The sequence below is a fragment of the Elephas maximus genome, chromosome 18, assembly GCF_024166365.1.
Source record: "Elephas maximus indicus isolate mEleMax1 chromosome 18, mEleMax1 primary haplotype, whole genome shotgun sequence".
In the NCBI taxonomy this organism is placed as follows: domain Eukaryota; kingdom Metazoa; phylum Chordata; class Mammalia; order Proboscidea; family Elephantidae; genus Elephas; species Elephas maximus.
Window position 1 is genome coordinate 13,568,228 of NC_064836.1, and position 23,703 is coordinate 13,591,930.

The following is a 23,703-nucleotide window of genomic DNA, read 5'->3' on the forward strand; positions in this document are numbered from 1 at the left end:
AGAGTGGACTGGTTTTTATTTGCCAGAATTTTACTAGGTCCTTAGGGTGTGGTGTGGAGATTAACAAAATGAATGTAACAGAGTCCCTGCCTTCCAGAAGTTTACAACCTAGCAAGCCAAGTCCACAAATAACTGAATGCCAGGTGATCTTCGATAAGAGCTAGGTAAGACAAAGGCGGGCAAAGATAAAGAGCCTTGGGAGTTTAGAAAGGGGAGGGAGGAGGGATGCCGGAAGAGAGATGGTACTCCTGCTGGCAGCCAAGGAAGGCTGAGAGGTGACCTGTGACATCTGAGATATGAAAATGGGCAGGATTTGAGAAGCAGAGCTAAGATAGGAGCAGGCTGCTTCTAGTGGAAAAGGAGGGTGGGGCCTCTCCTAAGGCCGACTCTGCTAGGAGTCATAGGATATTTATCAATAACACTCTTCTGGTCTGCAAGTACAGGATCCAAGGTGGCTGCAAATTCTTTGCTACTACTCCCATTGAGAGGTGGAGCCTATTTCCCCTCCCTTGCATCTGGGCTGGGCCTATGACTCAGTTTGACCAACAGAATGTCACAGAAGTAACACCCTGTGACATCTGAGGCTAGGGCATAAGAAGAACATAGTTTCCGCTCAGGTCTCTTGGAATGCTCGCTTGAGATACTCCCTCCCAGAACTCAACTGCCATGTGGAGGGGAGGGAAGCCCAGGCCACACGGAGAGGTCACATGTCGGTGCTTAGGTTGACATCCTCATCAGCTCCCAGATGATGGGGGGTGGGGGGCACCCTGGCTGTCCAGCCCAGCCAAGCCTTCAGACAACCACAATAGTAGGAGACTGCCCACGCAAGAACCACCCAGCTGAGGAGCACCCTGAGAGGTAATAATAAATTATCCTAAGCCACTGCATTTGGGGGTGATCTGTACGCAGCAGTAGCTAGCCAGAACGCCAGGTCTCTGCTTTGCTAAGCTGGGGTATCACCAGGGAAGTTGGGACAAGGATCATACTAGAAAAGGATGAGAAAAGAGGTGAGGAGAGAAGGAACCGTGTATCAGAGAGGACGCCATGGGGATGGTTAAACTCTCCCAGTAGCCTCCCGCCCCGCACTTGCCTCAGCTCTTCCCAAGGTGACGCCAGATCAACCTAACTCATAATTCAATTTACCCCCCGGGAAACAACTGGGGGAAAAAATCAGTACATATAAAGATGTTTAGAGCAGGGCTATTCATAACAGCAACAAATTGGAAACAGCCCAAATTCCCAGTAATAAGAGAAGAGCAATACAGTAATGGAGCAACCTGGCAGAATAACGTATTTAAAATGACAAATTTACGGACCCCTGTCATACCTGGAAGCGTTTATATAAAATAATGCTAAACCAAAAAATGCATGACACAAGATAACAGATACACACTAATTACAACTATGGGAAAACATTAACAAAGATGGGAAAGACGCATGGAATAAGACATAAAAAAAAAAAAGACATATAGTTCAGTATTTATTTTTCCTTTTGTGGGCAACGTTGATTAAAAGTACCAACCCAACTTCCAAATCTTAAAAATGGGGTCCTACTGCAGGGGATTTGGAAGATGACGATATTTTGCAAGACTGGAATACCTCTCTGTCACCCAGGGAATTTGGGGCAGGGGATGAGGAGGGTCTAGCTGGATGACAGGGATGACAGGAACGGGAAGGGGAGGGGGCTGTGGCATTGCACAGCAGGGTAGCTGAATGTTAGAAAACAAACCCACGGTGTTTGCTGAAACAGCGCAAGGAGAAGGACTCCCACAAAAGCCACCCATTATCCCATAATTATTGTCTCTCTCGTGTCTGCAATTAACGGCTGTCTGCTAGCGGCTGCTGGGGTAAATAAGTGTTCACCCACATTACAGTCAATCCGGCAGCTGAAGCGCCAATTAACAAGCCCACTGCAGAGACACTCCAGGGCCCAGCGCCACTGTGGGGAGGGAGGGATGAGATGAGATAACACAGGGCCTGGGGACACTCCTGTCCCAGAGGCAGTGGGAGGGATGCTCAAAGCCATATCCTGAGCCCTAGTGTAGAAGCCAGTCTTGCTCCAAATGAGCCAAGCGGGGGAAGGAGGTGCTTTGTCCCCAGGGACGAGCCCAGGGGCACTGTGTGTGCCCCGTGTGCTGACCAGCCAGGCTCCAGAGCTGCCTGGGAGTCCATGGAGGGAGAGAGACGCAAAAGAAGATCTCGGAGGTGCTGTCCCCTCCAGAGTTACGAGAGGAAAGAAACAGAGGCAAAGAGAGAGGGCAAACAGGGAGGGTACGGATTGGTTTGTCTGTTTGTTTAAACAGCCACCTCCACTGATTGACACTGGCCTTTGGCCCTTTTTCTTAAGCATCAAACTCAGAAACACAGAAAAGGAGTTTACATCAGAGAAGTCAAAGATGGCTTTGTTTGTTTGTTTTTGTCCAAAAGAGAAGGGCAAGCAGCAAACAGCTGATAGGAGGCACCCCAACTCCTTTCCCAGGGATTTGGGGAGAGCAGGAGGGTCCTAAAACCCTGCATGGCACACCAGGTGCCTGGTCATGGTGCTGCACCAGCCCACAGCCAGCAGAGCTCAGGCTGCATGACAAGAGGCATCCCAAACTGCCTGTGAGCCTCTGAGATCAGAGATGCAGAATCACGCATGTTCGAGATTGTCTGGCCCAGACTGTCTGCTTCACACTCCTGGACTCGCACTAGAATCACCCAGAGACCTTTTTAAAAATACTGATGCCTGGGTTCCCCCCAGGAGTCCCTGAGTAGGGCAAACAGTTAATGTACTGGGCTGCTAACCTAAAGGTTGGGGGCTCAAGTCCATCCAGAGGAGCCTCGGAAGAAAAGCTTGGTGATCTCCTTCTAAAAAATCAGCCACTGGAATCCGTATGGGACAGTTCTACTCTGACATACGCGGGGTTGCCATGAGTTGGAATCAACTCTATGACAACTGGTTTGGGTCGCACAACAGAATCTCTGGGGGAGGGGAGGGGAGGCCCAGGCACGTGCATTTCTTTAAATCACCCCAGGTGAGGCTGATGGCTAGTCCAATTCCCTCAACTATGGATGAAGAAACTGGAGTCCAGCAGCAATACCTTGCCAAAGGTGACAAAGGCAGCAGGGAGAGAGCTGGCTGGAGAACCAGCTCATGCGACAGGGAGGAAGGGGCTCATACGCAATAACTGGCCAAAGGAACAGCCTCTAATGGTGCACTGCGGGAGTTTGTTCTTGATCCTCCTTTGTTCCACATTTTTTCCCATGATTTGCATACAGACTAAGATGGCATGGCTATCAGCTTTGCTACTGACAAAATTCGGGAGGGAGGGCTAACACAGTTTTGGCAGAATCAGGACTCCATATACTGAAAAAATGGCCTAACATTAGCAAAGTGAAATATATCATAAATGCAAAGCCCTACGTTTAAAATTAAAAGATATCAATTGTACGTACAGCCCGGAAGTTAAAAATATGCTCAAAGGGATGTTATTAATAAAGTGGAGGGAAAAGAAATATAGTTTCTATTTAAAAAAACTGCATGAACCTGGAGGGATTGTCCCTGGGGGCACCTACGCCATTGTTTTGCCCGGGCACAAACACGTGGAAGCTGGAAAACCATAAGCTGCAGTCTAGGGTTTAATCTTAGAAGCATCTTTCCACCATCTCCATCCCAAACTGATGACATCTTACCATCTTACCAAGTGTGCCTCATCCTTATCCCCATCTCCGAAATACTTGGGGCTTTTGTATCTTTAAGGAACACTGGTGGCTCAGTGGTTAAAGCATTTGACTGCTAACCAAAAGGTCAGCAGTTCGAAACTACCAGAGTGCTGCAGAAGAAAGAACGCTGTGACAGTCTGCTTCTGTAAAGATTTACAGCCTTGGAAACCCTATGGGGCAGTTCTCTTTCCAATAGGGTCGCCATGAGTTGGAATCAACTCAACGGCAACAGGTTTGTATCTTTGGGGGATTCTGATATCTGGTCCAGGCTTTTGAAGAGACGGCAACTAACACCAGCAACAACAAAGAAGGCTTTGCAGGGGATGGAATAACGATTGCTCTAAATCAGCCTGAAGAAGACACAGATGGAAGATTCCCATGGAAACCTGCAACATCACTGAGAAAAGTGTATTTCGGAAAGACATATAATCTTGCTACTAGCATTCCAAGAAGTACATGGCGAATGTGGAAGGTCTGTGATCAAATATTCGGGAAATAGTTATATATCCTTCTCCAGGGGTCAGTATCAGTAGGGCTGATTTCAAGATCTTCGGAAATCGGGTTCTCTCCCCCTCATCCTCATTCCTGCCCCAGGTTGAATAATTTAGAGCAGTGCTTCTCAAACTTCAATGTGCACAGGCATCACCTGAGGGATTATGAGAAAACATAGCTCCCGATTCAGGAGGTCAGGGCTGAGGCCCGGGATTCTGCATTTCTAACAAGCTTTCAGAGGTCGGTGGTTCAGTGATAGAATACTCGCTTTCCATGCAGGAGACCCAGGTTTGATTCCCAGCCGATGCACCTCATGAACAGCCACCGCCTGTCTGTCAGTGGAGGCTTGGGTGTTGTCATAATGCTGAACAGGTTTCGGTGGTGCTTCCAGACTAAGATGGACTAGGAAGAAAGGCCTGGTGACCTGTGTTGGAAAATTAGCCTGTGAATACTGTATGGATCACAATGGTCCAATCCACTAGGCAGCATTTTGTACCATTGTGCGTGGGGTCGTCAGAAGTCAGGGGCTGACTTGACAGCAGCTCACAACGACAATGACAACAACAAGCTCCCTGGTAATGTAAATGCTGCTGGGTCATGGAGAAAGCAAGGACTCAGGGGACCTGAAAGGTCTACCTGTGAAGCCAGGCCCTCTGAACATGCTTGGGGCACCTGTGTACCTTCCGCCAACAGCTGGGAAATGGAAGAAGTGGATGAGTTGGAGTTGGAGGTAAAGAGGGCCCCAACTGTGAGCTCAGCTCCCTTGATGAGCAAATGCATCAAATGAGCAGAGAAGGTGAAAGAGACCCATGGAGTGAGTGAAAAGACCTGTGGGAAGGGGGATTTTATTTCAGCCTAGTGTGGGTCAAGGGATTTTCCAAAGAGAACACTGGATCACACAGTGGCACTATAAAAAGATCCAGCTGCATCAATGAGGGTTCACATGTGTTTGGACCTAATGGAAGTGAGGCTCTGGGCTCCCTTTGGCATTGATCTTCCCTCTAACTCAAATCACATCTTTTATGTAGGAGAGGGGAGGTCTAAACCTAACAGCTGTTCATGGGAAAAGACCTGAGGGTTTCAGTCCAATAAGCTCCATTTAAACACCAGTGGTTTGCAAATGTAGACTGAAGTAATGGAAATACACTGTCAGGTTGGAGGGCATCAGAGTCCCATGAACAGAACACATCTGGAGAGCTGTGTTCAATTCTAGACAGCTTATTTTAAGAGAATATTAAAAGCTACCATGTACTAAGTTGCTTCTGGTTGCCAGGCACTGTTCTAAGCTTTTTACATGTATTAATTGATTTAATGCTCTCAACAACCCTATGAAGTAAGTAACATCATTACCCACATTTTATAGATGGGTAAACTGAGGCTTTGGAAGACAGCTACCTGGCCAACTGACTGGAAGAGATCCATATTTGTGCCCATTCCAAAGAATGGTGATCCAAGAGAATGCAGAAATTATCAATCATTAATATCACATGCAAGTAAAACGTTCCTGAAGATAATTCAACAGTGGTCGCTGCTGTACATTGACAGAGAACTGTCAGAAATCCAAGCTGGATTCAGAAGAGGACATGGGATGAGGGATATCATGGCTGATGTCAGATGGATCTTGGCTGAAAGTAGAGAATACGAGAAAGATGTTTACCTGTGTGTTACTGACTACACAAAAGCATAGGCTGTGTGGATTACAACAAATTATGGGTAACATTACAAAGACCGGGCATTCCAGAACACTTAATTGTGCTCATGAGAAACCTGTACCTAGACCAAGAGGCACCCATTCGAACAAAACAAGGAGATACTGCGTGGTTTAAAATCAGGAAAGGTGTGCGTTAGGTTTGTATCCTCTCATGGTACTTATTCAATTTGTATGCTGAGCAGATAATCCGAGGAGATGGGCTACATGAAGAAGAAAAATACAGCATCAAGATTGGAGAAAATTCATTAACAACCTGTGATATGCAAATGACACAACCTTGCTTGCTGAACAATAAGAGGACTCGAAGCACTTACTGATGAAGACCAAAGACCACAGCCTTCAGTATGAATTACACCTCAACATAATTTTTTTATACAGAAACAAAAAATCCTCACAACTGAACTGTGATAAATGGAGAAGACTAGCATCAAGGATTTCATTTTACTTGGATCCACAACCAACGCCTATAGAAGCAACAGTCAGGAAATGAAACAACATACTGCATTGGGCAAATCTGCTGCAAAAAAAACCTCTCTCAAGTGTTAAAAAGCAAAGATGTCACTTTGAGGACTTAGGTGGGCCTGACCCAAACCATGGTATTTTCAATCGCCTCAAATGCATGAGAAAGCTGAGTAAGGAAGACCAAAGAATTGATGCCTTTGAATTATGGTGTTGGTGAAGGATACTGAATATACCACGGACTGCCACCAGAAGAATGAACAAATCTGTCTTGGAAGAAGCAAAGTCAGAATGCTCCTTAGAAGTGAGGATGGGGAGATTTCATCTCACATACTTTGGACATGTTATCGGGAGGCACCATCTCCTAGAGAAGGACATCACACTTGGTAAAGTAGAGGGTCATGGAAAGAGAGGAAGACCCTCAACGAGATGGATTGACACAGTGGCTGCAACAATGGGCTGAAGCATAATGCTTGTGTGGATGGCGCAGGACCAGGCAGAGTTTCATTCCGTTGTACATAGGGTCACTATGAGTCGGAACTGACTTGATGGCACCTAACAACAATGACCTGAGGCTCAGAGAAGTTAAGAATTATAACTAGGGTGGCACAGCTAGCAAAAGGTGGAGCAAGTTGCAAACCCAGGCATACAGAAGCCAGAGCCTGTATTTTTCCTACTACGTAATGCCGTCTCTCTACACTTGTCTGAATATGATGTCTGGACGTGATGACAAACAAGTGAGCCCAGAAAAGGGTGGCCAGGTGTTGAATAGAACCAGAGGGTGGAAGTTAGAAAAAGAAAAGTTTAAGGCTAGCACTAGGGAAGAATACCAGTGAAAGCTGACCAGCGATGGGAAGAGTGGCTTCATGGAATGGTGCTCCTAGTCCCAGGCAGTATTCAAGTGGGGGCTGGTGAGTACATGTCTGGGACCCCAGCGAGGAAAGTGCTATTTGGGAGGAAGGCTGGACCAAATGAAACGTTGCTTCTGAAGCTGAGACTCTAAGTCTCTGCCTTCTCTTGGTCTTTCCATCTGGAAAAACAGACTGACACTGAAGCATACTGTTTACAGCGAGCCACATTTAGCCTGGACTTGCCCATCAATTCTGGTGTGTGCGATGAAGACAAAGTGACAGCAATGCCCAGACTGAAATTTGGCCAGGATGTCCATAAACTGAGCCAAGAGAAGAATTGTGGAAAAAATACGCAAATGAGCTTCTGCTGCCACCTCTGTTGCCCTGACCTCTTATCTCGTGAGTTTCTTCTCTAAGCTGGATGAAAACAGCTCGCTCCCTCTCAAAGCAATATTACAAATATAGAGGGTCAATTATACAAAGTATGAAAGAGATTCAGTGTTTCCTAACCCAAGTTACATTGTGGACCAGCACCTTATCTAAGGAGTCCTGGGTGGAGCAAACGGTTAACACGCTCGGCTGCTAACTGAGAGGTTAGAGGTTCAAGTCCACCCAGAGGCACCTCAGAAGAAAAGCCTGGTGATCTACTTCTGAAGAATCAGCAATTGAAAACCCTATGGAGCACAGTTCTACTCTGACACACCTGGGGTCACCATGAATCAGAATCAACTTAATGGCAACTAGTACCTCATTTAAATTATCCAAGTACCCCAGAAATGAATGAGAAAGGTGTATCTCCAAGGAAAAAAGGAGAGAAGGAATGGGCAAGGTATGAAAAAACTCCACCCTGCAAGCAATTCTTTCAGCCAGTGACTGGGAAGGTGTGGTCCTGGCTCTGAGCCAGAAGGTGGAAAAATGATCTGAAATCTCAGTCCATGGAAGGGCTTGGGCTGAGAGCAGCTTCATATCTGGAACGCTCTCTTGCATGTTACCCGCACAGAAGCATATTTTCAGGGAAGGGGCGGTATTTACCAAACCGAAAAAACCAAACCCGCTGCCATCGAGCCGATTCCCACTCACAGCGATCCTATAGGACAGAGTAGAACTGCCCCATAGAGTTTTCCAAGGAGCGCCTGGTGGATTTAAACTGCTGACCTTTTGGTTAGCAGCCGAGCACTTAACCACTGCGCCACCAGGTTTTCCGGTATTAACCAAGCACCAACTATTTCGAGGCATTATACTAATAACTGTGGGGGGGATACGACTGTATCAGATAGAAAGGTACACGTCAGTGAAAATATCAGACCAATATCTATTCCCAACCAGCTGTTCCAGTCAGCAAAGGACACTTTAGAAAGGAGTAACTCAGTAAGTCTAAGCGTTGATGGCTGGCCTTGGTTCTGACAGCCCCATATTTAGAAGATGTTGGGCCCAATTGGGATGCTTCCCATTTAGATTAAAGGAAGTCCTTCCTGGATCTGGAGTTGAGGTAAATCACTCTCCAACACTCCAGTTCTGCCACTCTGCCTCCTTCCAGCTGGACTTTGTAATTAGGAAGCCAGACCCTAATCAGGAAACCAGCAGAGGCCAGATGCAGCCCATCAAAAGTGATCTCAGCTCAGCCCTGTTTCTACTGGCCCAGGCTGCCGTTCTCAGACCCTTGGCCCATTTCCTTTGAGGTTTCTCGCCACTAAGAGCTCCCTCAGGAGCCCTGGTAGCACAATGGTTAAAATGCTCAGCTGCCAACCAAAAAGTCAGTAGTTCGAACCCATCAGCAGCTCCGCAGGAGAAAAGACCTGGCAATCTGCTCTTGTAAAGATTACAGTCTAGGAAACCGTAAGGGGCAGTTCTACTCTGTCCTACGAGGTTGCCATGAGTCGGAATCAACTCAACGGCACACAAGAACTCCCTCCACACTCCTATCCCGGACTCTCAGAAGTCTGATTTCTCCTTCTTCCGGCAGGTCCCAAGCATCTTGTCTCTGTTCCCTCTGAACCCGGGTGTACTTTCACCTGGGCCCAGCCTCACCATGGGGCTGGTCTGCCAGGCCCTAGCAGGGGCTCTTTCTGGGTCACCAGTGGCTCCATCTGCTCCCACCCTACGTCTCCCACCTCCCCTCCTCCCCGAAGCAGGTTCCCTCGACAACACCTCTGGAGCAAACCACTCCCTTTCTCTGCTGAGTCTTTGAGCTCCACAGTGAAGGACCAGAGGCACAGGGAAAATCTGCTCACCTGCCCTCCCCAGCCACTATCCACACTCACTTCTAACCCCCACAAACACAGTTAGGAGGAGAGTGACCACAATAATAAGAACAAGGATGAGCAGAAAGGTACAGGAGAAGAGTGCAGGGAAAAGAAGAGAATGAGGTAGCCCGCTCTACTGGCTGCCACCAGAGGTTAACCCAAATCCGCTGCCATTGAGTCAATTCTGACTCATGGCAACCCTACAGGACAGAGTAGAACTGCCCCATGGGGTTTCCAAGGAGTGGCTGGTGGATTCAAACTCCCAAACTATTGGTTAGCAGCTAAGCGCTTAACCTTTGCACCACTGGGGTTCCTGCCAGAGGTCACAAACCAAAACCTGTTGCCGTCGAGTTGATTCCGATTCATAGCAACCCTATGGTTAAGTTGGGTTTAAATGAAGACACTGGGTTTCCGGATTCAGAGCAGGCCTGAGCTGCAAAGGGAGGCGCTGGCTCCTACATGAGCAGAAGGGGCTGCAAGTACCGCACCGGCCTATCTCTGAGCCTCCCTGAACCCCGGCTCGGCCCCAGACCTTTGCCTCAGCCCTTCTGTGACTCTTTCTGCACACGCTGAAGGCCCTGTGGTTAGACAGCCCCTCCCTATGTGCACATGAACACATGAATAACAGGGCACACAAACTCAGTCCTCAGAGGACTCAGGGTCTGGGCACCTGGGGAGAGGTAGCCACCTGGTCTGGGCAGCCACAAGTGAGTCGCGACTGATGGAGGAGCCATGACAAAGGGGAACTAAATAAATAATCCCTCGCACTGACTCACTGGCCAATACATCTGCATTCAAACATGGTCACTCAGACAAGAAGAGGGCCTGGGCAGGAAACATGGAAACATCCATAAATTTGGATTCCTCCCCCACCTCTCAAAGTGGCCTTGAAGAGGTGATTCATTCTCTTAGAAATGCGGGTTCTTCATACGTAAAAGGAGAGATTAAGTCACCTGGACACAGGATCTAAGTAGGAGGGAATCCAGCATTCTCAGTACATGGCAGAGGACTATATTTTTATGCAAATAATATGCACCTTCTACTTTTGTTTGCCAGCTGTGCCCTCCCCGGCCCCCATCCCCACGGCAAGATATTTTTGTAAGTGCTGCTATGCCGCTATGTCAAATTTTTTCTCACATGTTGCTGTTAAAAAAAAAAAAAAGCTAGATGTTCAAGGGACATCTAGCTCAATTGGCATAATGTAGTTTATAAAGAAAATGTTCTACATTCTACTTTGGTGAGTGGCATCTGGGGTCTTAAAAGCCTGTGAGCGCCCACCTAGGACACTCCACTGGTCTCACCCCTTCGGGAGCGAGGAATATTGAAGAAAACTAAAGACACAAGGGAAAGATTAGTCTAAAGGACTATTGGACCACATCTACCACAGCCTCCAACAGATTGAGTCCAGTACAACTAGATGGTGCCCAGCTACCACCACTGACTGCTCTGACAGGGATCACAATAGAGGGTCCTGGACAGAGCTGGAGAAAAATGGAGAATAAAATTCCACCTCAAAAAGAAAGACCAGACTTGCTGGCCTGACAGAGACTGGAGAAACCCTGAGAGTATGGCCCCCAGACACCCTTTCAGCTCAGTAATGAGGCCACTCCTGAGGTTCACCCTTCAGGCAAAGATTAGACAGGCCCACAGAACAAAACGAGACCAAACGACCACACCAGTCCAGGGGCAAGGACTGGAAGGCAGGAGGGAACAGGAAAGCTGGTAACAGGGAACCCAAGGTTGATAAGGGAGTGTGTTAACACGTCCTGGGGTTGTTAACCAGTGTCATAAAATAATGTGTATTAACTGTTTAATGAGAAACTAGTTTGTTCTGTAAACCTCCATCTATAGTACAGTAAAAAAATTAGCACAGTGTGCTTACAAAAATGCCTCGCAGGGGAGGGTGCAATCGGCAAACAAACATAAAAGGTATGCATTATTTGTGTAAAAATACAGTATATGGATGCAGAGGTATGTTTGTTTACTGTGGTGACTTGCATGTTGCTACGAAAGCTCCGCTACCATATTTCACATACTAGCAGGGGCACCCCTGTGGGATAGGTTTTAGTGGTGCTTCCACACTGAGACAGACTAGGAAGAAAGGCCTGGAGATCTACTTCCAAGAATCAGCCAATGAAAACCCTATGGATCACAACAGAATATTGTCCAATATAGTGCTGGCAGATGAGCCCCCTAGGTTGGAAAGCATTTCGACTATACGGTGGCTGCCACAATTGACTGCAGCACACCAACAATCGTGAAGATGGTGCAGGACCAGGCAATGTTTCATTCTGTTGTTCATGGAGCCACCATGAGTAGGAACCAACCACAATAACACCACAAGAACTTCTCAATGTGAATTGGTTCGCCTTCAAGTGTCAGGCAGTACTTCCTTGCCCTCTGGTACAATCCTGAGGTACCAATTCTCCTTACTGGAAATGCAGCATCTCCCCAGCCTCCATTCACCAGGCATTGGTAGCCTTTGGGTGGCGCAAATGGTTAAGCACTCGGCTACTAACAAAGTTTGGTGGTTCAAAGCCAGCCGGGGTGCCTTGGAAGAAAGCCCTGGCGACTTACTTCCAAAAGATCACAGCCATTGAAAGCCCTGTAAAGCACAGTTCTACTCAGAAACACATGGAGTTGACAGCAACTGGTTTGAGACAGAAATGCCCACTCCACTAGAGTTCCCGCAGAATTCCTAGTCACACAACCACAACCCTAACCACACACAGGCCACACTGACGGCTTACAAAGGCACCAAGAGCCTTGAATATCAAATCAAGTGCCTGGACATGATGTTTTCTGACTGCTTTCATTTTCACAGCTGGAAATGTTGATGCCCAGATCAATGGGCACTGAGTAAATTAACAAGAAGCCCAGAGAGACAGCAACACAGCTGGGTTTGACGCTCCCCACCCTGAATCTCCTCTCAGGGCCACTGGCCCCGTTTTAGCCTCAAGCCCGACCACACTCCTTCCCAGCCCTCCCTGCAACACTGGGCAGGTCGAGCAGCTTCTAGCTGAGATTGTGCAGCAGGGGCCGTGTAGACCGACAAAAAGGAAATACACCCAAACAGAAAGGAAGTACCCTTCCGCAGTAAACACCTTGCCCGCTCTTCTGTTTTCCAAGGGCAAAGTCCACAGCAAAGTCCAAGGGAGGGACCGGCTAATGAGCCACCCACAAATGGGAGAACTGGGTCCCAAGGGATGGAGAAAAGCAGCTAAATTCACAGAGCGCGGTTGTAAATCGAACCAAACAGTATGAATTCTTCCACATGTTCCTGATTCTTATTCCAGGACTTATCTTTAATTTATTGTAATAAATATTTATAGGGTCAGCATTCTGCGTGGGTATTCCTGAGCCATGTGTGCCTCTCTCCCCCAGCCACTCCTAACCTTGGCCGCTTTATACTAAATCTTCCCCTCCCCCACGCTGAGCTAGCGTATGGTCAAGTCCACACTTGACAGGCCTCCTGCCTGACAATCATCTCCACTCTAACACAGGAGATAGACAGTTAAAAACTGTCTACTCCGAGGACCAGTCTAAGGCTTCCCTGTCAGAAACATCTCCCAGGAACCTGGGGTTTTCAGATCCCCCAGGACCATGACATCAAATTTGCTCTCAGTTATACCCAGTCTGTCTCAGAAACAGGAAAAGCTTGTTGGGATGGGTTGGGTTTAACACAGCTGGCTCCACCCCTTCTGTTCCCCAACTTACTCCCCTCACAAACACTGAGGGAACAAACACCCAAATTGCTTCAGGCTCCGCTTCACCTCTAGACAACTCTCCTCAGCAACCACTCTTCAGTGCCCGTGTCAACAGACAGAAGGCACCTGACTTCTGGGCTCAGCTCCACGCCCATGATTTTGAGGTGCCCAGGACAGATCCATTGGGGTCTTTAGTTTCCGGTCTCTCTCTCTATAAGAAAAATCCTTCTGTGCTTCTGGCAGCAAGAATAAGCCCGGGGCAACACATTCAGCAGACATGGGAAAGACCAGGAATTTCTCACACAGAGACCCCAGTTCAAGACTTGGCTCTACCTCTTGCTGCCTCTGTGACCTTGGGCAAGTTGTATGACCTCTGAGCCTTAGCTACCTCACGAATTGGAGTTGTTGTAAGGATCCAACCAGAAAACATTACATGTGAAAGAGCTTTGTAGATGTGAGAGAAGCTTGAGGTCCTGTCTGGGCCTGAGGAGTTTTGGTTTGTATTCTCTGAGTTTCTCACTCAGGGTAATGACCCATCACTGGGTGTGACAGCAAGCTGAAGGGTTAGGATTATCTTTTTTTTTTTTTAATGAAATAGCCCAGACTAGACTGACTTGACAGCAATGGGTGCTGTGGTGGTAGACTACCCCTCGTAAGCTAGTATGCCCTACACACGGTAATGGTGATACACACATGTTGCTGGATTGTATGGAAAATGGATTTCCACTGGCTCGCGGTCAAAACAGTTCAATTAGATGTTACTTTTAAAACTTTCACACAGACATTCCCACCTGTATAAACTTGCTTCTGGCCCTCAGCAGATTGGGATGGCAAACCCTTTGACAGTGTGAGCCAGGCCCGGGTTCTCAAGAATTCCAACACCTTCCCCCCAGCCCCTGCCACCGGTACTTCCTATGCAAGCTATTCAGATTCAAAAGCATCCACCAAATGCAAAATCAACATGGCCAGACAGGAGGGGAGCCGCTCCCAGTGCTGTATCATGCGCCCTGTCCCAAGCAACACCCGGGGGGTCCCTGTTAGTACTTCTGTTTTACAGGTGAGGAACTAAGCACAAAGAGGATATGTCGATTGTCTAGGGTCATGCAGGTGGTTAGCGGGGAGCCAGGACCAAGTTCTGGGCCTGGATGGTCCTTATCACTGCTGGAGAGTGCTCCTTCCCCTCCCCCCTTAAGGCTCCAAACTTGGTCTGCATTGGCCGAGAAGGTTCACACCACAACACACACACACACACACACACAGGATAGGAAACAAAGCAACATCCTTTCCTACCTGCCTTTCTCTGGCTTTCCCAATCCCATGAGGGACAGGGGAGAGGGCTGTGCTGGGGGCATCGGGGATTTGTCTTCTTCCTGGTCCCGCTCTTGCCCTTCTCTGCCTCTTCAGAGGCTCATTCATCCCAGCTCATGGTCCCCTCCCCCAATACCAGCTAACTGGTTGCCTGGGCAACCCAGCTTGGAGGTTGCCAGTTACCATGGCAACCCAGCATGGCCGCCAGGCTGTCTTGCTTAGGAGGGTCAGGGGACGAGCCAGGCTACAGAGCAGCTGGGATCTTGCAGACAGACCTGACCCAGGCGGGGCCTAAGTGACTGAGGGAATTAAGTTCCTGCTGTCAGGGAACCAGAGCCCTGGTGGTATAGTGGTCAAGAGCTCAGGCTGTTAACCAAAAGGTTGGCAGTTCAAATCCATTGGCTGCTCCTTGGAAACCCTATGGGGCAGTTTAGTTCTGTCCTGTAGGATTGTTGTGAGTCAGAACTGACTTGACAGCAACAGGGTTGTTTTTTTTTTTTAATGGTCAGAGGACCACCTCTTGGTTTGCTGTGAGGCAGGCTCTCCCAGCTTGGAGCATCAGCCACAGGCCCACATCCCCAGTTCCTTCCACCAAGCCTGGTCCCATTCCCATCAGCCTTTTCACCAAAGCTCCGCCTCCAGGAAGGCTTCCCAGACTGAGCAGCCACTGGCTTTCACTCAGCCTAACTCTGGGCCCCTCACACTCCTCCCTTTATGAGTATATCTGGGAGTCAACATACATGCAACCATATGTGTGTCTACACACAGATGTAGTTTCTCCATTAACTATGCTGGTAATAACAGTGTTGTTGTTTGGTGCTGTCAAGGCAATTTGGATTCATCGCAACACCATGTGACAGAGTAGAACTGCCCCATAGGGTTTTCTAGGCTGTAATCTTCACAGGAAGGAGCCCTGGTGGTACAGTGGTTAAGCACTCGAATCCACCAGCCGCTCTGTGAGTTAAAGACACGGTGGCCTGCTTCTGTAAAGATCACAGCCTTGGAAACCCCGTGGGGCAGTTCTACTCTGTCCTATAGGGTTGCTATGAGTCGGAATCAGCTCGACGGCAATGGGTTTGGTTTTTTGGTTTAATCTTTATGGGAATAGATAGCCAAGTCTTTCTCTCGTGGTGTGTCTGGGTAAGTTCAAACTGCCAACCTTTCAGTTACTAGCCAAATGCTTAACTGTTGCACCACCAGGGCTCCTTTGGTAAGAATAATAATAATAGAAAATAATAGAATATTTTCTAATACTTACTATGTGGTTAACCGCCCGGCTGCCAACTGGGCTGCTGATCGGAGGTTCGAACCCACTAGCCACTCTGCAGGAGAAAGATGTGGCAGTCTGCTTCTGTAACAGCCTTGGGAACTCTACGGAGCAGTTCTACCCTGTCCTATAGGGTCACTATGAGTCAGAATTGACTAGATGGCAACAGGTTTGGTTTTGGTTTTTACTATGTGCCAAGCATGTTCTAGGTACCTCATGTGCCCTTTCTCAACTGATCCATAAGGCAAACTTCATAGCCCACTTTGCAGATGTAGCAACTGAGACTTGCAGAAGTTAAGGTGCCATTGGAGGCTGCACAGGTGCTAAGGGGCAAAGCTCATGGGAAATTGTCACATGGATCCACTTCCTGCAATTCCATGGGTGCCTGGCTCCTGCTCCTCCCCCACAGCCCACCGCCTGGCCCGGCTTCAAGGAAGGAATTTTAACTTTTATTAAAGATTCTTCAGTGGCAAGTGTTTTATTCATATTATTTCATTTCATCATCTCCTCTGTGAAGGAGGCTTTAGGCTCCTCACCTGCTAGCTGAGGAAACTGAAACCCAGAGAGGTTAAGCAGTTTTCCCAAGCTAATGAGACCTCGCTGGGTCCCTTCCTCAGGGAAACTTTCCAGAATGTCCCAGGAGAGTCTGTCAGTCTCGTCACACATGTATGTCAGCATATGTCACACACGTCTCTCCCTTACACAGAACAATCATTTGCTCCCACGTCTGCTCCCTTACTAGATTGTGAATTAAAAGTTGGTTTTTGCAACCCAGTACCTGCCTGGTACATACTGGGCATAAAGTGAATATTTGCTGAAAGAAAGTGGCAGAGCCAGGACTCTAAGCCCTATTCATTTGACTCTCAACTCCACATTCATTCATTCATTCATTCATTCAAAAATCGATTATCAGACAACTCCTACGTGCCTGGCTCTGCACAAAGCATCACAAATACAAAGACAAATAAGATCATCTCTTGTCTTGGACGAATGCAGCTGAGTGAAGTGAGGGGCAAGGCTGAGAGGAACAGGAAGTAAAGGCTCCCCACCGCTGCCCCCATCAAAGTCTTTTCTGGACTGTTTTTTCCCCATGCCCATTCCCCAACTCCTTCCCGCCCAAGGCTCCATAACCTAACCAACATTTACTGAGCACCCACTGTGTGCTAAGGAGTCCTTGGGTGGAGCAAAAGGTTAATTCATTTGGCTGCTAACCAAAAGGTTGGAGCTTCATGTCCACCCAGAGGTGCCTTGGAAGAAACGCCTGGCAATCTACTTCTGAAAAATCAGCCACTGAAAACCCTGTGGAGCACAGCTCTACTCTGACACATGGGGTCGCCACGAGTCGAGCCTGACTCAACAGCAAGTGGTTACTACGGGCTGAACACTGGCCCCAAATCGCTCACGGTTGGGGGTGAGTCAAAGCGTTGCCTTCTGATAGAAATTGTTCAAATACATATAATATCCAGGTTTGTATTTGTGTGTAGCTTACAAGCACTTCCACCTATATTACTCATCTGGCTATCAACTAGGTAGGTGGGGAGTGATACTAACCCCAGTTTTCCTATCAGGAAACAAAAGCCCAGAGAGATTAAGTGCCTTGCCCCAAATCACAGCGCTACTAATTTGGACCAGAATTTGAATCCATATCTTCAAATTCCAGATGGGCCTTCATTTTACTACCCTACCAAGCAATGCACCAACTCCTTATTAAGACATGATCCTGAATTCATTTATCAGATCAGCTTGTGCTACCTTGGAAAGATGCATGAGAATGGAAAATATCCTGGGTAGATTTTGACAAGGGAGGGTCAAGGATGGCTTCATACTTGGAACAGGGAATGGGCGGGGACTGAGCTGCCAGGGGAGGGGCTCCAGTGGATGTCCTATTGGGCCAGGAGACACTAGGGGCACCAGGCTCCCTTTGTCCATACACTTGCCAGGGGAATCCTCCAGCAAGTCTCACAGTCCAGGGGATCACCCTGGGGGAAGTTGTTCTGGGAATGGGATGTGTCCACCTCACCATTCTCTATGCTGGCGAGATCGCACTTGGTGTGTAGACAACAGACTAGCTTGAGAAAGGAAGTGGGGGAAGCCAGGTCATTGGAGGAATGGGGACATTGGGGGCGGCGTGCTGAGGGACGGAGGTCATGGTATCTATGATAATTACAATAACAGTAAGATAATAACAATAACCAATACATTTTCTCTGCTGAGCATGATTCTATGTGCTTTACATACATGACCTCATGCCTCTTCACAAGAAGCCTATGAGACAGGTACCTTTGTTGTCTTCATTTTACCGATGGAGAAACAGACGCACAGAGCTATTAGGTCATTGTCAAGGTCGTATCGCTGGTAAATGGCAGAGGCTGGATTCAACCCCAGAGATTCTGAGCCCAGCAGCTGTGACCTTGATGAGTGCACTAAACTGCCTTTTAAGAAAAGCCAGACTTGAACAAACCAATGACAACAGATGGATTACTGAATACACTTAATAAACCTCTTTTTAAAATATTTTATATCTCACTAGTAATCAAACAAATGGACTAAAACAACGAAGAAACAAAGAATTAAGACAATGAAAAAAGTTATAATACTCAGTGCTGATGCTCAGGAAGCAAAACGCATTTTTATGCACAGCTCCTGGGAATGTAAGCTAGTACTCCCGGACAAGGAGGTCGGTAAAACACGCCAAAATGTTTTGAAATACGCAGCAATTCCACTTCTAGAAATGTAACCTAAGGGAAAAAAAATCATGGATACATGTAAAGATTCAGCTATAAACGTGTTCATTGTAGCACTGTTTATAGCAGTGAAAAATTGGAAACATCTGATTTAACGTAAGGGTCAATTAAACAAAAAAAGAACAGGTATATAATGACATACTGGGCAACCACTTAAAAATGATATTGTAAACGCATATTTAATGACACGGGAATCTGTTTTCTGTTTAACCTATAAAAATATACACCTGATCAAAAATGTTAAATGTGTGTATTATATGTATTGTTATACTGTAATGCATAAAAACAGTTATATGTCTGTGCATGAATTAATAAATATAAATATATATATACACCAAACTGTTAAAATCATATACCAAATCTTTGAGAGACAGCTTATGGGTATTTTCAAATTTTTCTTCTACGTGTTTTTTTTTTCATTTTTGTGATGACTATGTATTACTTTTTTGCTCACAGAATAGTAATTTTAAAAATGTGTACCCTTTATCACATTAATTCTGTCTTGGGATTTATCCTAAGGAAATAAGCCAAAACACAGAAAAAGCGTGTGCACGAAAATGTTCATGTTGTGTTGTTTGTAAAAGGAAAATAAAGATAACAACTTCAATGTCCAATAAAGAAATCGTTACATAAAATACATTATGCCCACACGCTGACTGTTATGTACTATTTTGATAATAAGAAAACCATTTTTATCACCCTGTGAGAGAGCTGACTTGTTCTGTGTTGCTTCAAAGAGCTAGAATCACAGGGTAAAACTTAGAAGTCGACAGGTTTTGATTCAATATAGAACATTCCAACCATGGAGCAAATTGCCCTGTTAGGTAATAAAGTCCCCATCTCTAGAACTATCCAGGTGAGGCTGGATGGTTGTGTCAGGGAGGGTGAAGAGGGCTTCTCTGGGCTCAGAGGAAGGCTGGACTAGGTGGTCTTCCAAGGCCATCTGAAGGTTCTGAGCGCTGGGCAGGAGCCTACCTGGACAGAGAGGGCTCACCCCAGACCTCAGCTGGGAAAACTGCCAAAGCCAGCAGCCCCTGCAGCACTTACAGCCCCTTTCCTCAGCACTCAGTTCAACCTTCTTACTCCTGGCTTTCCTCTGGGGACCTACATGGACCTGGTCCCTGCTATGTGCCAAGCACGGTGCTAATTTGCTCGTCATGCATATTCCACACCAAGTCAGCGAGGAGGACAGCCAGGAAACGGGCTTAGAGAGACCCTGCACATGGTCAGGACTGGCTGACACCTCACTCCTGCATGCTGGCCCGGCTCCTTAGCTCTGGTCTAGGCCCACTCTATACTCCCATTCAGCCTGTTTCTGCAAGCTCCCTCCCCGAGGCGGGGTGCAGGCCTCACTAGGCTGGGCTGGGTTGTCTCAGGCCAGGCAGGCCGCTATGTCAGCCAGGGCCCAGGGCTGCTTCAGGCAGGAGCCTCACTCTGTGGCTCTCTGGGTAATTACTTCATCTACACGGAGCAGGAAGAATCCAGCTCAATAATCCAGGCAGGAGCGTTAAAAGTAATTATCTATGCAATGCGCCTTGCACTGTCACTTTCTTGTGAAGAAGGAAAAGAAACCAAACCAAGCAAAAAGAAAAAAAAAAAAAGCACCATTGTCTCCGTGGTGGGGCAGCCCAGCCAAATTAATTACACATCAGCGCAAACGAATTTATCACCTCTCCACTGATTGGAAAACCCAGGACTTTAATAATTCATATCTGCAGCCCAGCGCTCTGTGCCTCATGATGAAACACAGAAGCCCTCTTGTTTTCTGTAAGGAAAGCCCAGTGGCGGTGCCAGGCGGGGGCCGGGGTTTCTCTCCGTGGCCCTGGCGCCTCCTGCCATCCCCACCTGAGGACAGGCTCCAGCCTCAGGCCACAGGCTGGGCTGGCTTGGGGAAGCGAACCACGCCCGCGTGGGACATTGCTCCCACCTCTTCTCCACCAGCAGCCTCTGCTCACCTCCTGCTGATGCGAAAGTGCAGCTGCCGAGGTGGAAGCCTCGACTCAGCAGTCAGTCTTCAGAAACCCTCCCCAGCTCTGCGCTCCTCCAGAGCGGCCTGGAAGCCAGGATTTGGGGGATTTGTAGGGCCAGTGCTCCTGATGCCCCTGTGGCCATCTGGACAGCAGGCTCAGGCAGAGACGTGACAACCCGGGCCCCCGCACCCACGTCCAGTCCAGGAGTGCCTGGATGGAGTGTGGAATCAAAGCCCCCAGACTGAGAGTGAGGGGTCTGCGGTGCTGTGGAAGAACTGCCAAGCCCTGAGGCCGTGACCTTCTCTGATACTGACTCCAAGCTGCAGCCTCCTCCCATCACCTTCTACTACCCACCCCCCACAGCTCACCCTACCCGACCCCCATCCTGATCCTCCCACCCCCAGCCTCCTAGGCTCATCCCTCTCTCTTCTCTTCCGTGGCTCCCCTGTGGTCTCAGAGAGCATTTCCCAATCACCTCTTCTCCCCTCCCCTTTCCTGTCTGACTCCCCTCCTGGCCATCCACCCTAGCTCTCCTCACCCACCTCTGGCCACTCCCCCGCCTTCTCTCCCTGCACACTGTGGCTCACACCAGCTGCCCCATCATCATCAACACCGTGTCCTGCTGCCACCACCCCGTGCTCCGTGCACCAGGCTCCAGCACCTCAGGAGCACCCCTAAACCTGAGACACCTGAGCTCAGGTGCCCCCGGGGAATCCAAGAGCCTCAGTATCCCTGGGCCCCAATCCCTGACCTGTAAGAAAGACACGTACCCTGACTCCCACACACACTGAGGGAAGTGAGTCCCTGGGGCTGCCCTGAGCCTGACCCCTGGGCCACCCCCATCTCCTTCCTTCTGGCCAGGGTAAGAGTCAGGGTGGGGCCAGCCTCTTAGGCTCTATTCTGGCTGGGGGGCGCAGCTGGACCCGGGGAAGCTGGAAGCTCCAAAGCTACCCTCACCCAGGAGGTGCCAATTCAAATGCAATAAATTCAAACACACAGATCTCACTGAGAATTTTTTTTCTTGTGGGGGGTAGGGGGCACAGGGAGGGCTATAATTAGCATTCTCAGCATCCATGATCCCCAAGTAAAGCTGCCAGGATGAGGGATGGGCAAGGCTCCGCAGTGCAAGCAGCCCAGGCTCACCCGGTGGCCGCATGGCACTGCCAGCCTGCCAGAGCTCCCACCTCCCACCCCATCTCTCTAATGCATCAAAACAGACTCACCAGCTTCAAGGTGTGATCCTCGCGCTGAAAAGCTAGGACTCTCTGGGCCCAGGGCACCCCTCCCCCAGCTCCAGCCAGCTGGGGTCCTCCTCCTCGCCCCGTGGGGCCCCTGTGAAGTGTGGGCTCTGGCTCAGATCTGGTCTAGTCAGTCATCTCTCCGGCTGGCAGGTCCCTGGCGCGGGCAGAGGATGCTGTTGTGGTTACCGCAGGACCCAGCATCTTTCCCAGGCAGAGGCGGCTGGGCATGCTCCATGGGCTCCCGCGGGGATTTCAGGCCACGTGACTCCCCTCCCCAAGCTGTCACTTAGGATCAGGAGTAAATAGTCCCCGGAAAGGTTTAACTCCATCTACACCGGCGACAAGCTGCTAAGTATACCCATGCTGCCCACCTGCCTGTCCTCCTCCCTGGAGAGAATGGGGCGGCTAGGCACAGCCTCCTTGGCCTTCCACCGCACGGGAGAGGCTGCCCCCCACAGGAGATGTGGGCCGCCGTCTGAGTGTACTGCATTTCTGCAGCTCTCCCACAAGAGTGCAGGGTACGGGAACTGCCCAGGGATCTGGCCTCCCGGGGCCTCACCCAGCCTGCCTGGTGGTCTCCATCCAGCTCTGTGGCTGCCCACCTCAGGAATGGCCCCCTCTAAGTATCAGGTGGGCTTGGCAGGGGCTCTGGTGCCTCCACAGACACCCTATCCCTCCAGCCCCCCACCTACTCAACATACTGAAGTAAAAAAAAATAACATTTTGAGAGGGTGGGAGCCGGTGACAAAAGAACAGGGTATCTCAGGTCCTCAGCCCAAATTGGTACCCAATGACCTGGGACAAAGATGCTAGCCGCTGGCAGAGCCAGTGGGGGCTCCTGGGTCCTGTATTATCGAGGCTCAGAGGCAGAAGGAGGGGCTTCAGACAATAGGGTGCAGCCTGGCCTCTGCTATTGTACAGCCCATATTTTTGAGGATCTCTCTCAGTCACTCCGTCTCTTTGTCTCTCTCTCACTCTCTGCCTCGGTTCCCCTCTTTTCACATCTTTGTGGATATTGGAAAAATTATAGATTCTCTGTATGGGAAACCCTAGTGGCGTAGTGGTCAAGAGCTACATCTGCTAACCATAAGGTAGGGAGTTCAGATTCACCAAGCGCTCCTTGGAAACTCTGTGGGGCAGTTCTACTCTGTCCTATAGGGTTGCTATGAGTCGGAATCCACTTGATGGCAATGGGCATGGGCTGGGGCTGTATGGGCAAGTGCAATAGAAACCCCAGAATTGGAAAGATGGAAAGAAAATGGGGGGGGGGGTTGCCCAGGTTCCCTGGTCTCGTCCCCACCTGTCCTTAGGCCCAGAAGCTGGAGGCTGACTCAGTGACTCCTAGGGTCACCGCTGAATACGGAACTGTTTCAGGAAGCAGGGGCTACATGATGGGGGTCTGCAAGGCCTCACCCACACGGTAACTGTATCTTTATTGAATATGTTTATTATTAGTACAACTTGATACAAAAATTCAGCCTATACATCTTCGCTAAAAAATAAGTATTTACCCTTTTCTGTGGTCTCTTTGAATGTGATCAGAGTATAAATGCCATCTGTGTGGACTATCTAAAAAGGACCTACACATAGGGTCACTATGAGTCGTCAACTGCAATGGGTTTGGTTTGGTTTACTCTGGAAGGAGCAGGGGCGCAGGCTTCCCTCCTGGGGTCCAGGAGGAGCCCTGGTGGTACAATGGTTAAGTGCTCTGCTACTAACCAAAAGGTTGGTGGCTCAAACCCACCCAGAGGCTCCATGGGAGAAAGGCCTAGCAATCTGCTTCCCTAAAGATTACAGCCTAGAAAACAAGTCCACTTTTTCACATGGGGTCGCTATCAGTCAGAATTGACTCAGTGGCACACAATAGCAACACACATAGGGTCACCATGAGTCATCAAGGCAACAGGTTTAGGCCTCAGGAAGGAGCAGGGGCACAGGTTCCGTCCTGGGATGTAAGGGGAGCCCCATTAGTGGGGGGAGTTGAGGACACCTGATCCACACCCCA

At 48.7% G+C, this 23,703-nt stretch overlaps 1 protein-coding gene across 10 annotated transcripts in view; it reads right to left on the minus strand.

Annotated features, from left to right (window-relative positions):
• The window catches only part of PLEKHA6 (pleckstrin homology domain containing A6), a 200,321-nt gene that overhangs the window by 127,846 nt on the left and 48,772 nt on the right, over positions 1-23,703 (minus strand). The window contains exon 1 of one of the 10 annotated variants that reach the window (XM_049858327.1): positions 14,459-14,597. The exons of the other annotated variants lie outside the window; for them this stretch is intronic. Within the exon in view, the coding sequence (XP_049714284.1) occupies positions 14,459-14,520 (62 nt within the window). The 5' untranslated portion in view covers positions 14,521-14,597. Of the gene's footprint in view, positions 1-14,458; positions 14,598-23,703 lie in introns of those variants that run through there. 10 annotated transcript variants of the gene reach the window in all.